We start from the raw sequence: 14,818 nt of genomic DNA on the forward strand, positions 1-14,818 counted from the left end.
GTGATTTGAGCCAACTGGGAGTGGTGGTGAGTTATAGTCACTAGGGTTCCAAGCTAGCAGCTGGCCATATTTTGGAGCTAAGACAGACATTCTCTTGTGATATCCAATGGTTCTGACTTCTAATTTCTTCTTAACTTAGTGAATTTAACAGCAAGAAACCAGTAGAGTGGCAAGAATGCATCTTAATAGGACTGTTGTGATCGTGGCAGCTGCCTGGCAACTATTACCAGTGAGAGGGGCCAAGCAGTAAGCTTGCTTCCCAGCTTGCCATGTCGAAAACAAAAGCTATACACATTCCACTACCTTTTCATCACTTTTATGTGTTTTAATAACTAAGTTTGTACTAGATTAACCTTAATTACCCCCCTTATGATTTTACTATTTATGTACAAATCACAACACAAACCAATAATGCACTGATATTGTGCATGATACAAGTAGAAATTTCCACAATAGCCATAACAAAATGGAGCCTTCAGAGCAATGATGTGAGTACGGATAGTAGTGGCAAAGCGGTCTTTCTCATGAAACAAGAAACAAAAAAAACTAAAGTACCTCATCTTGAGAGAGGTCTTCAATATCTTTATTGCATAAAAAGGACTGGAATGCTTTCCAGCAGGACTGGTACTTCCAAATAGAAGAGTCACAAAAGGCCTCAGAAAGATCCAACACCACTAGACAACTCTCTAGATAAACTGAGAGAAACTCAGTGCATGAAAGTCAGAGGAGATCCCGAGGGACTTTAAGCCTCTCTCCAACAGAGACAAATGGTTGAGGGGCAGTGGAGAAGGACACCAGTGCACAAGTTGCTGGCACCAAGGCTGGGCTCACCAAAGAGGCACCACCAGAAGAACTTAGCCTTGGAGCATCTGTAGTTTGTGACATAACTGTAGTAACACTCTGGCTGCTGGAGAAAGGAACAGATAAAGAAAATTCCACTGGCTTCAATCAACCAGGAAGGCATCTGGTCCTCCTGCCTCTGGTGCCATCCATTGGGACAAACAGAGGAAGCTGTGGTTGGAAAGGGAGGCAAATAGGTCCACCGAGAACTGCCAAAAAGGTCCACTAGATCTTGGAACATGGTTTCCATCAACTCCCACTCCACTGAAGTCCCTGTCTGACATGACAAACACACTGGCCCAAACGTTATCCAAACCTGAGGTATACATGGTGGACAGGTAGAGGTTCTGGGACTCAGCCAGGAAAAAGAGATCTTCTGAGATAGAAAGAGGGAGAGAACAAGAAAAACCTTGGTGAGAGATGCAGTGTACTGCAACTTGGTTGTCCAGCTGGAATCTCATGCATATGTCCCTGACCTCTGGAAACTTGTAGAGAAAAATGAGGGGGCACTAGTTGCTCCCTGACATTGATGTGAAGTTGGAACTGCTGACAACACCAATCTGCCAACCAACCTTAATCCCACTACAGGTGTTGCCAAAAGACACTGAGGGAAGCTAAAGGATGCCAAGAGATGCCAAGGGATGCCCAGGGATGACAAGGGATGCCCAGACTCCAGTAGAGACTCATGGCATCAGTTAACCCTCCACCCTCATCCCCATTGTCGAGACCAGGTGGCCACACACCGGTCACCCACCCTAGACCCCAGACATGCCTGAGAGAAATGCTGTCAGCTGCATCTACGCAAGCAGCTTGCTTATCCATCCCCACCACTACCAATCAGATAAGCACAAATGGGATCTCAAAGTTCTTTAAGATAGTGAGGTAGGTAGTCCCACCTCCTGGTAGACGATCAGAGGGGGAAGTGAGAGATAGGGACCCTCCTCAGCCTCGTTGTTAGGACTTCTATCTTATGAATGTAGGATAAAGTAATTCTGTTTTTTGGCCTTACTCTCAATAAATGGTGAATAGTGCTTATCTGTGGCTGTTTACCCACCATACTCCACCATCACTTCACAAAATAAGGAAACAATTAAAAGTAAAGATATTTATTTATTTGTTTTTTTACCTAATAGCCAGTGATTTTTTTTTTGTCTGTTCTCTTTTCTTTCTTCTTTTTCTTATGTATATGGCTAACTGGCATGAAAGGCCAGTGACACATTATAAATATTTACCTTGGGTTTGGTGGATACACGAGTAGCTAAGTATCTATCAGCAAACAGGCCTGTGGCTAGACAGAATACTTAGCTGGAGTTTGGTATAGAATGTCTGCTAATGATGGTAGAGAGTTGGTATGCACTGATTGCTGGCTAAGTCTAACTTGAAATGAGAGAGTGGGTCATGTATATCCAACTACTTCTTGAATGTAACTGACTTCCAGAATGTGAAGCAAAGTGAGAACGGTTTTGTTCCGGAAGTCCAAATCTGCTAAAACGAAATCCTCATTGGCTCACCCACTTGATTCAGTGGATTGTTATATCTTAATTGAACTACACTATTTCCTGCCATATGAAACACACCTATAATTTGGCAGGGAATATTTGAAAAATAAAATAAGGCCCACTTTTCAGTGAACTTTATAGCCCGCCCCTCAATCAGGCTTTAGTCCAAGTTGCAGCTCAAACCAACACAGAAGAGCATAAAATATCACACCAGTTTATCTAGTGATCAAAACTGTTGCTGAACAGTTATGACTATGATACTATATAATATACTTTATATTAATACTCTATGTTAATTACACCCTCATAGGCTTCATGAATGAATGTGGTTAGCCTAGCAGCCAGAAGACAGTAGTTAATTCTAATTTAGGGATGGTGAGTTTCTTTTTAATGGGGACAACCTTTGCTTTACTTATTATCAGATTTCCTTGCCCATTGTTACAAAGGTAAGCACAAGCTCCATATGCCTTACTGGTGCCATCACTAAAAATATGCAAGTCTGCCTCCTGTTGTATTATGGTTGCCCTAGGGATTTCTGTTTTACTTGCTGTTTTGAGTTCATAGTTAAGTAGATGCCCTTGATTACAAAGTTCATTAGGTAGGGTTTGGTCCCAAGATGTTTTTAGTTTCCACAGGTCTTCTAAAAATATCCTTTACTTGATTGTCACATAGAGTAGTAGGCCTAATGGATCAAATAACCTTGACACCATACTTAAGCATGTTCTTTTTGTTATTTTATCACAATCCTCAGTCACTGATTTTGAAAGTGTATCTCAACTCAGTTTCCAGATTAATCCTAAAACTTTCACTTGGTCCTGTTTCATTGATATAACATTGTCAATCTCGAGTTGATCTTGTAGTCTGGGACTATTTGTTACCCATATCTTGGATATAGATGGGCTTTATTAAATATTCTCTGTACCTGCCAATATTGTTCTACTAGGTTTTCATCTGAATTGTCTGTCCCCCTGTAGATTGTCAATATATAGTTCTTGTGTGTCCTCCTGTTCTTCTATGTTAGATAAGTGATCGGAAATGGTAGCACTGAGTAGATATTGTGAACAGGTATCTCCAAACAAAACTAAACTAAAAGATGTCTAATGGGAAATGAAGATTTAATGGATCTCTTGGCCATAGAAACCTAGTGTAGTTTCTGTCCTTTTCATAGAGTCCTACCATCAGGAATGCCTTTTCTATATTTGATATGAAGACATATTTTTGGTGTCTGAATCTTAGTAGCACTTGAGCCAAGTCAGGTACTAGACTTGGAGCTGTTAGTAAGCAGTCATTAAGGCTTAATGAATTAGGGGATTGTTTAGCTGAACAGTCATAGACTCCTAACTGGAGTGGTTATAGTGTCTTTTGTCACACCATGATGTGATAAATAGTGAAAATCATGGTGGTTGTCTTGACATGAGCTGCAATATTGCGATGATGAGAGAGAAGCTGAAGACAGTCAGTTAGAGGAGAGGAGTTGATGAGACGAAAAGCTTTTGATTCCACCCTGTCTAGAAGAGCAGTATAAGTGGAACCCCCCAAGACATGTGAAGCATACTCCATACATGGATGGATAAGGCCCTTGTACAGAGTTAGCAGCTGGGGGGGTGAGAAAAACTGGCAGAGACATCTCAGAACGCCTGACTTCATAGAAGCTGTTTTAGCTAGAGATGAGATGTGAAGTTTCCAGTTCAGATTATAAGTAAAGGACAGACCGAGGATGTTCTGTGTAGAAGAGGGGGACAGTTGAGTGTCATTGAAGAAGAGGGGATGCTTGTCTGGAAGGTTGTGTCAAGTTGATAGATGGAGGAATTGAGTTTTTGAGGCCCAATCAGAAATTTTAGAAAAATCAGAAGTCAAGCGTTCTGTGGCTTCCCTGCGTGAAATGTTTACTTCCTGAAGGGTTGGACGTCCATGAAAAGACGTGGAAAAGTGCAGGATGGTATCATCAGCATAGGAGTGGATAGGACAAGAAGTTTGGTTTAGAAGATCATTAATGAATAATAAGAAGAGAGTGGGTGACAGGACAGAACCCTGAGGAACACCACTGATAATAGATTTAGGAGAACAGTGACCATCTACCACAGCAGCAACAGAACGGTCAGAAAGGAAACTTAAGATGAAGTTACAGAGAGAAGGCTAGAAGCTGTAGGAGGGTAGTTTGGAAATCAAAGCTTTGTGCCAGACTCTATCAAAAGCTTTTGATATGTCCAGGGCAACAGCAAAAGTTTCACCAAAATCTCTAGAAGAGGATGACCAAGACTCAGTAAGGAAAGCCAGAAGATCACCAGTAGAGCAACCTTGATGGAACCCATGCTGGCGATCAGATAGTAGGTTATGAAGTGATAGATGTTTAAGAATCTTCCTGTTGAGGATAGATTCAAAAACTTTAGATAGGTAGGAAATTAAAGTAAAAGGACGGTAGTTTAAGGGATTAGAACAGTCACCCTTTTTAGGAACAGGCTGAATGTAGGCAAACTTCCAGCAAAAAGGAAAGGTAGATGTTGACAGACAGAACTGAAAGAGTTTGACTAGGGAAGGTGCAAGCACGGAGGCACAGTTTCGGAAAACAGTAGGAGGGACCTCATCAGGTCCATAAGCTTTCCGAGGGTTAAGGCCAGCAAGGGTATGGAAAACATCATTGCAAAGAATTTTAATAGGTAGCATGAAGTAGTCAGAGGGTGGAGGAGAGGGAGGAACAAGCCCAGAATCGTCCAAGATAGAGTTTTTAGCAAAGGTTTGAGCAAAGAGTTCAGCTTTAGAAATAGATGTGATAGCAATGGTGCCATCTGGTTGAAATAAAAGAGAGAAAAAAGAAGAAGCAAAGTTATTGGAGATATTTTTTGGCTAGATGCCAGAAGTCACAAGGGGAGTTAGATCTTAAAAGGTTTTGACACTCTGTTAATGAAAGAGTTTTTGGCTAGTTGGAGAACAGACTTGGCATGGTTCCAGGCAGAAATATAAAGTGCATGAGATTCTGGTGATGGAAGGCTTAAATACCTCTATCATTTATAGCACGAGAACAAGCTGTGTTAAACCAAGGTTTGGAAGGTTTAGGTCAAGAAAAAGAGTGAGGAATGTACGCCTCCATGCCAGACACTATCACCTGTGTTATGCGCTCAGCACACAAAGACGGGTCTTGGACACGGAAGCAGTAGTCATTCCAAGGAAAATCAGCAAAAATACCTCCTCAGGTCCTCCCAACAACTGGCAGGGGCAAAATGCTAGAGGCACCTTCCCTTAGGGGGATCCTGAGGAGGGATTAGAGCAATAGGACAAGATACAGATATGAGATTGTGACTGAAGGAGCCCAACGGAGAAGAAAGGGTGACAGCATAAGCAGAAGGATTAGAGGTCAGGAAAAGGTTAAGAATGTTGGGCGTATCTCCAAGACAATCAGGAATATGAGTAGGGTGCTGCACCAATTGTTCTAGGTCATGGAGGATAGCAAAGTTGAAGGCCAGTTCACCAGGATGGTCAGTGAAGGGAGAGGAAAGCCAAAGCTGGTGGTGAACATTGAAGTCTCCAAGAATGGAGATCTCTGCAAAAGGGAAGAGGGTCAGAATGTGCTCCACTTTGGAAGTTAAGTAGTCAAAGAATTTCTTATAATCAGAGGAGTTAGGTGAGAGGTATACAGCACAGATAAATTTAGTATGAGAGTGACTCTGTAGTCATAGCCAGATGGTAGAAAACTTGGAAGATTCAAGAGCGTGGGCACGAGAGCAGGTTAAGTCAGTGCACACATAAATGCAACATCCAGCTTTGGATCGAAAATGAGGATAGAGAAAGTAGGAGGGAACAGAAAAGGGGCTACTGTCAGTTGCCTCAGACACCTGAGTTTCAATGAGGAAAAGGAGATGAGGTTTAGAAGAGGAGAGGTGGTATTCTACAAATTGAAAATTAGATCTTAGACCGCAAATGTTGCAGAAGTTGATGAAGAAAAAGTTGAGGTAGGTGTCAAGACACTTAGGGTCGTCCACAGAAAGGCATTCTGACCTGGGAACATTTATGGTCCCCTCCCCAGATGGGAACTCCGAGGTTGGTGTAGAAGTCGCCATGGTAATTTTGAAATTTTTGAGTGAAAGGTGTGTGTGTTATTAGGTGCTTGTAGTTTTGTGTGGAGGAAGAGAGTTGTCTTTAGAGGGCAGGCTGTGACTGCCCCCTTGTGTTGTGAGACATAAAGGGAAATGTTCAGTGAGGTCACAGCTGGGTTTAATGATAAGTTCACAGCACCCCCTGAAGAGTGCTTTAGACCTCACTGGGAGTAATTATCGTTTCAGCAGATGTCTACTGCCTCCTCCTTTGACTGCGTGTGGTATGCTGGCCTGGTGGAGCAACTACATGTGGTAAGAGTGGGTGGCACCCTGCTGGAGCTGCCGCCTGACTACTTGCACGAGTGGGAGATGTGGGTAGTCCGCAACGGGCAGAAGTCTTCTGCAGTGAAAATATGCACAGGTGTTCACAGGGCAGCGTGCTGGACCCATTACTCTGGAATGTGTATGTTAATGACATGCTTAACCTCATTCCAAGTGCCTGTGCTTATGCCGATGACGTCACCTTGTCACTGCCCTTCTCACCAAGGGAAGAATAAGAGATGACGGCCTGCTTGAACACCACACTATGCTGCCTGGAGAACTGGGGATGCAGATGGTAAGTCACCTTCACCCCCCAAAAAACACAGCTGCTCATGGTGTCCAGGATGGCACATAACATTTGCCCCACTCACAATGGGGTGCAACTGACACCTCAGCAGGAGCTGCAGATCCTGGGAGTCATGTTTGACAGCAAGCTGATTTACCAGGCACACATAACTCAGCTCGCCAGGTCAGCAGCAGGGAAGCTGGCCTGCCTCAGAAGGATGTCTGGACTCCTGGACAGCAGGGGACAGGAGCTGATTAACAAATCTGAGATCCACTCCTCTCTCAAGTTCTGTCTCACCTGGGATAGAGCGGCACCCTCCTACCTTCTTGTCCTAGACAAGATTCAGCATAGGGCAGAACATCTTATAGAAGATGGCCTTCCCAAGCAGCAAGCTGGCCTCCACAACCTGCACAGCCTGCAGCACTGCAGGAACATGGTGGGCTCACTACCCTATACAAGGTGCAAGAGCAATGGCCACCCAACCTGCAGGAACTCCGCTTACCGCTATGCTGCACTGAGGTGCTCATTACAGCCATTTCCACAGCACCCTTGGCCCTGGCTACTCCACAGTCTCACTTCACCCACCACCAAAGACAGTTCAAGCAAAAGTATGTGCAGTGGTGGAACAAATTTCTGGCCTCGGATAAGTGCATGGACAACCTTAGTGTTGCAGCGTGTGGAGGCCACAAGTTCAAATTGTTAGTGAACCAGTGGTTTAGTGAAATGCATGACAGTGACACAGGCGTAGGTATTAGAAGTTCGGCCAGTGACACGTCAACAGAGCGTGGCATTGGTCAGGCTTCATGTGATGCTTTGATAAGTGGCAGAGGCTCAGCCTCATGAGCGACAGTGACACTTGAACAGTAAATATAAGATCTTAACTTAGACAGTTGGGCTGGTTTTTAGATCGGGGGTACTGAAAATATCTCCTTTAACCTGTACAATCCCCAACATGAGAGATGGTGTATTATGTATTAATAAAAAACAGAGAGAGAGAGAGAGAGAGAGAGAGAGAGAGAGAGAGACAGGATATGTTGTACATGTGATCCCAATGCATGCAATGTGGTCAGCATGGATTAGTGTTCTCCCCTTATGTGACTGGTGGCTATTAAGTGATGGAATGCTGGTGTGTATGACTACAAATGTGGACCTACATATATCTTTCCTTGGTTACCCCTCTTCTGGGGAGGGAGGTTGTATGATCCGGACCTGAATTTTTTTTTTTTTTTTTTTTTTTTTGCATTTTTTCCACTTCTTTTGATATATATAATGTTTTGACAACTTTTTTTTTTCCCCTTATGTAATGAGGTCTTCTGTCAAGAAATTCCACGATTTCGCCTGCCGTGAGACACGTATGATAAGTTTTTTTTTCCTTTTTATCCCATATTTTTTTTCTGACATACCTGTTTTTCTTTAGTCTTCTATGAAAATCTACGTTTCTCTCACTGCATACAACATTAGAGAGCATAAAATTTTAGATCTAACTATTTTTCTCAAATTTATATACGACAAATAAAATTATATAATTATTTTTTCATAAATCCAGCAAATAATGAATGTATCTGCATGAGATATCTTTTGCATTAATATTTTATTTATTTTAAACAGTTAAACACTGGTTTTTACTTAGAAATGTGGCAAAACATATCAAAAATTTCCCCCTTCCCCCCCACGGTAATGAAGTGTGAAATCATGAATCACTTTAGGCCTATGTACAAAACTAATCAGAGTAACTAAATGAAACTAAGTCTGTTTTTTCAGCATATTCTGATGTATAAATCAAGTTAATTTCAAGTCCTTAGCTGCAAACAGGTGAATTATGGTCACCCCTCAAACTTTATGACATAATATGTCTAAATGGCGGATTTTGGCATACAAAAAATTATCTCCTCTGTTGTTATACCTGTTACACATATATGGGCTATTGCAGCTTATGAAACTATGAGAGTCGAACAAAGTCTGCTATTAAAATTTTTGTTTGGAGTTGATTATGATCTTTGACAAATATTTGAGTCAAAAATTTTTTTTTTTTTTCATCAAACAACAAAAATATTTTTATTATCGTTTGAGAAAAAATGATAGCAGACATTGTTCTCCTATCTTTCCTGATTGAATTTTTTTTTCTAATTAAAGAAATTGGCCAATAAATATGGGAGGAGATATGAGTTGAACATAGGCAATTTAACATGGGATTAGCATTCCTACAAACCCCACTTCAACAGGGACATCAGCCAGGTTTCTAGGTAGCCACATAAAGTAGTTGTATACTACATAATGAAGTGTGTATTACCTGGAGCATGTTGATGGTTGGCATACTACACCCACTACACCCTTGCATCCATTCTCCAGAAAAATGTGATGGAACACATAGCGATGCATCAGCCGCCAGTCACGCAGCTTTCCTGTACAAACACAACTCTTATCATGCATTTATCAAACAGACCACAAGATGATTTAAAATTCAAATTAAAAAAAATTAGATCAAAATCAAAATGGAAAAGATAAGGCATGACCTCAGATGTAGCAGAAACTGAGTTGTTTACTGAGTAGTGGCTTTATAATGTTGAGGGAGTTAACACATGTAACTAAAAAAAATCATAATGTTCTTAAAAATAACAATGTGCATTTTCACAGAAGAACAGTTGTAACTGCTGAAAACTGCAAGCAACTCTACTGTACACTCTTAAGTGAAAAGGTGTCTGACAGCCAGTGTGATCTGTGTAGTGAAGTGTAGTGGCATGGGTGCAGAAGAGGAAGGAAAATGACAAAGGTATGTGGTGGAGCTTTAGCTGAGTTTTATATTTACTTATTTATACCTTTAATAAAAGTGTGTAAGCAAATACTAGGCATGTGTATGAAGATACCCATGTATTAATGTAGGAATAAAGGCTTTATGGTGAGGTATTCTGAACCATGAACACTGCAGAATGCAACACTGCATATATTAAATTGAAATCAGGCACACTAAGCTTGTCTCACAACAAATACATAGGTTATGCTTTGCTGGCCAGTTTTACAGGCATTAGTACTAATAGCTGTCCTGAGAGTAGACCACTGTGTTCCAGTACTCGGTGACAGCATACAAGATACCACTGCAATGGGAATGTAATGTTAATGGTTAGCACCACAGAAATAAAACACTGTGTACAAGAATTTACAGCCTGAAGGTAATGGTGATTGCACACAAGGAAACATTATTAATGTTTTAATTTTATGAACATCATTTGTGCCCTGTGAAAACAAGAACCACCTCTTCATATGCAGTGGTGCTACAGAATAATGAGAAGGGTCACCTGTCTGGGATACTAGGCAGGGCACCCAACTTACACCTTGTACCTGAGGATTGTTGGGTAAAAAACGCAAAAGTATGAGGAGGCTGCTCATCCCTCTCAATTCATCCTGCCCAGGATTCAACCCTGGACCACATTTGTGAGCTGAGCATGCTGACCATTACACTCCAAGATATCAAAGACTGAAATCAAATGTATTAACCTCTCCTCACAGTGAAAACTAATAGCCTAAGATGGCACAGAGTATTAGAAAAAGAGGCAAGCAAAGACCTGAGAACAGTCCTCCCCTAAACTAAACCTCATCTTTTCCTCACCAAAATACCGGTGTCTGAGGCAACTGACAGTAACCCCTTCTCTCTGTTCTTACTTCCTCTATCCACATTTTCAATCCAAAGCTGGATGATGCATCTATGTGCACAATGACCTAACCTACCCTCATACTCAGGCTCTTTAAGCTTCTGCATTTTCTACCATCTGGCTACAACTGCAGTCACTCTCAAACTAAATTCATCTGTTCTGTATACCTCTCACCAAACTCCAATAACTATAAGAAATTCTTTAATTAATTAACTTCAAAAGTGGAGCACATCTTGACTATCTTCTCTTTTAAGAACATAAGAAATAAGGGAAGCTGCAAGAAGCGACCAGGCTTACACGTGGCAGTCCCTGTATTAAATATACCTACCTATTTCCATCTATCATCCCCATCCATAAACCCATCTAATCTTCTCTTAAAACTCCCTAATGTCCTAGCACTAACAACATGATTACTGAGTCTGTTCCATTCATCTACCACTCTATTTGAGAACCAATTTCTTCCTCTTTCCTAAACCTAAATTTTTCAAGCTTGAACCCATTATTTCTTGTTCTATCCTGGTTGCTAATCCTAAGAACTTTGCTTACATCCCCCTTGTTATACCCCTTATACTACTTAAAGACTTCTATCAGGTCCCCTCTCAACCTAAGTCTCTCTAAAGAATGTAAATTTAACAGCTTTTGTGTAGATCTCCATTCTTGGAGACTTCCACATTCACCACCAGCTTTGGCTTTCCTCTCCCTTTAACTTTGCTATCAACCACAACCTGGAGCAACTAGTGCAACACCCTACTCATATTCCTTACCGTCTTGGAGATAAGCTCAAAATTCTTGACCTTCTTTCTCTAATCCTCTAATTCTTTCTCTAAACCTCTAATCTTTCTGCTTATACTGTTACTCTGTTTTTTTCTGATTTTTTTTTAAGAGGTTCACTGGCCAAGGGAAACAAAAAAAAAAAAAAAAGAGGAAAAAATCCCACTGAGGTGCCAGTCCCAAAAGAGATGTCAAGAGAATCACTGAAAATTGTCTTGAAACCTCCTCCTTGAAAGAATTCATGTCATAGAAAGGATGTAATACAGAAGTAGCCAGAGAGTTCCAGAGTTTACCAGAGAGAGAGGGATGAATGATTGAGAATACTGGTTAACTCTTGCATTAGAGAAGTGGACAGAATAGAGATGAGAGAGAAAGTCTTGTGCAGCGAGGCCACAGAAGAAACATGTAGTTAGCAAGATCAGAACAGTTAGCATGAAAATAGCAATAGAAAATATCAAGAGGTGCAACATTGCAGTGATGAGAAAGAAGCTGAAGACAGTCAGTTAGAGGCAGGGTCGGAAAAAGCATGGATTAAAAAAAGGGGGAAAAAAAAAAAGTGTTTTTAGGGTTTTATTATTTTGTTGGGTGTTTTTATTTATATTTTGTTTATTCCTCATATTTATATGCAAATCAGTATAGATAAGCAATTAAAAAGTAATCTAGAGTGAAACAAAAGGTCCAGAGTGTTATCTGAAGGACAGACACTTGTTGAGGTCATGTTGATACAGGTTGGTCTGGTTGGACAAAACCTGCATTAACTTGTACTGTACAGGAAATGAACAGATCAGGCTTGACTACATTTTCATTTTTTTATGTATATGTACTAGAGATGTATCAGATATCCGCATCCGCATCCGGGGAACTTCCACATATTTTTTTCACATCCACATCTGCATCCACATCCGCATCCATAGTTGTGATAAACTGAACATCCGCATCCACCTCCACATCCGCATTTGTGGTGAAATATATATCCGCATCCACATCCGCGTCTGCACTCTACAGAGGATGTGTGGATGCAGATGTTTTTATGCATTGCACAACCTATATATTATAGAGTAATATATAGACACGCAGTCACAGACTCACAGAGTACTGCCTAGTGGTTACAGACTTAGAGTTCAGACAGAGCTTAGAAATGTGGAGTAAATTTATTGATGTGTGTCTAATAAATTAATTATCTAGTAAAACTAAAGCAAATAATATCATGTATTCATTTCCCTTCAAATTTACACAACGTAATGTGTCTAGAATTTAGGGGAAGGACAGGAGGAGGGAGCGAATTTTACATAGTGACTATGAAGTACAAATACATAGTAAATAAATAGCAAACGGTGAATGGTGGAATGTTAGAAACTTAGTAACGACAGATGAGTGAGTCACTGTGTGTGTGTGTGTGTGTGTGTGTGTGTGTGTGTGTGTGTGTGTGTGTGTGTGTGTGTGAGGGATGAAGAGGGAGATGGAGAGGAGGCTTATCAGCCTTGTTTGTCACCTTCACCCTAACTCCCGATGCCTTAATGCTGGTGATGGTGAGAGAGAGAGAGAGAGAGAGAGAGAGAGAGAGAGAGAGAGAGAGAGAGAGAGAGAGAGAGAGAGAGAGAGAGAGAGAGAGAGAGAGAGAGAGAGAGAGAGAGAGATTGTAATGCGTGTGTCGTGTGGCTGAGTAATGTCGTACATTACAGTCTTAGACCTTATTCCCACTTCACATGATAGAATTCAGTGCTTCTTCTTTAAATACATTTATTGTGAATGTTTCCATAATTACACAAATAACAATATTGAAAAATATGAACTGACAGCGCTGAGCTCTTCTTATCACACGAGTTTTCCTGTCGCCTGTTTCCCCTGATATAGTGAGTTGCCGATGAAAAGATTTTCACAGAGGAAGTGTAATATTAGCTATTGTTTTATTATTATTATTATTACTATTATAGAGGGCTTTTCGATGTATTTCTTACTAGAATTTAATGCAATGAAGCATTAGAATAAAGTAATTTTCTTTTCACATTTGCTAAGCATCTCGAAAATTTATAATACTTATCCATAAGTAGTAAACTGGCATTCTGAACATAAGTCCTACATAGTACACTGGCAGGTCATCAGTTTGGTAAGAGTTTGCCTTCGAAGTAAGAAGTACTGCTCCTTCCTTTCTTGCTCCGCGCTGATAAACAATTTGCCAGTGTTTGTGTTTAAAAAGATATTATAATCAAGTTTACAAACCCTTATTGCAAAAAGCAAAGACAGATGCTAAGCAAAGGAATGTTGCTGAGTATTTTCAGAGTGAAAATTATGGGATGCTTCTAACGCTAAGGCAAAGAAACTGGATAAATGCATAGCAGAAATGTTAGTCATGGATGATTTACCTTTCAGTCATGTTGAGGACATAGGATTCATGAGACTGATGACTGAAGCTGCTCCACTATACAGTCTAAAGCAGTGAAATTTCTATTCATCTATTATATGTAGTGATATGAATGAGTTTGTTTTCAAGAAAATAAAAGAAATAATTGATGAAGTGAAGCAAGATCACAAACTTTCCTTCACAACTGATGTGTGGTCAGATACCTCAGTAGGTGTCTCACTGCTGAGTTTAACTGCACGTACCATAAATAAGGAATTTGAAAGAACGAACTTTGTGCTAGGTGCTGAACCACTGGAAGAACGACATACAGGAGAGTATATTTCCAAAATGTTTGATGATATGTTGATGAAGTGGGACATATCTCATACAAATATGCACTGTGTTTTGTGTGATGCTGGAGCAAATATGAAAAAAGCTCTGTTTCTCTCAGGTGTAAATAATTTGGATTGTACTGTGCATAAAATACAGCTGATTGCTAAAACTGGGTTATCATCACATAGTGATACATAAAACATGATAAAAAAAAAATTGTAGTATTGCTATGCACTTTCATCACTCAACAATGGCATAAGATGAACTTAAAAAGATTCAGGACAGGCTGCAAGTACCTAAACTCTCTGTTATTCATGATACACCCACAAGATGGAATAGCACCTTACACATGCTAAAAAGAACACTAGAAATAAAGGAATCTCTGCATGTGTACGAGTATGCTGCTACCAACTCCAAAATCAAACAGTTCAGCAACTCAACAGTTCAGGTTGAACAATAACATAATCAACAGTTCAGGTTGATTATGTATAAATGTGTACAAGCCTTACAACCTTATGAAGATATCACAAAAAAACTTAGTGACTCCACATCAACAGCAGCTGAAGTAATTCCACTTGTAAAGTCCTTAAAACACACTCTTCAGCATAGCACATCAGTAGTTTCTAACCCTGTTGAAGAAACTCATACTTCAGATACAAGCTCTGAAGATAAACCAGGTTCAGGATCAGTGATTGAGTTAAAACAAGACAGACAAGCAACACAGGCAGTAAACTTCATGAAAGAAGCAA

The 14,818-nt window shown here is 40.5% G+C and overlaps 1 protein-coding gene across 2 annotated transcripts in view; it reads right to left on the reverse strand.

Moving 5' to 3' along the window:
- LOC135089172 (uncharacterized) overlaps positions 1–14,818 on the reverse strand; it is a 119,700-nt gene that overhangs the window by 12,527 nt on the left and 92,355 nt on the right. For both annotated transcript variants that reach the window (XM_063984473.1, XM_063984472.1), the window contains one exon: positions 9,268–9,379. In XM_063984473.1, coding sequence (XP_063840543.1) covers positions 9,268–9,379 — 112 coding nt within the window. The remainder of the gene's footprint in view (positions 1–9,267; positions 9,380–14,818) is intronic.

Source organism: Scylla paramamosain, chromosome 32 (assembly GCF_035594125.1).
Source record: "Scylla paramamosain isolate STU-SP2022 chromosome 32, ASM3559412v1, whole genome shotgun sequence".
Taxonomy (NCBI): domain Eukaryota; kingdom Metazoa; phylum Arthropoda; class Malacostraca; order Decapoda; family Portunidae; genus Scylla; species Scylla paramamosain.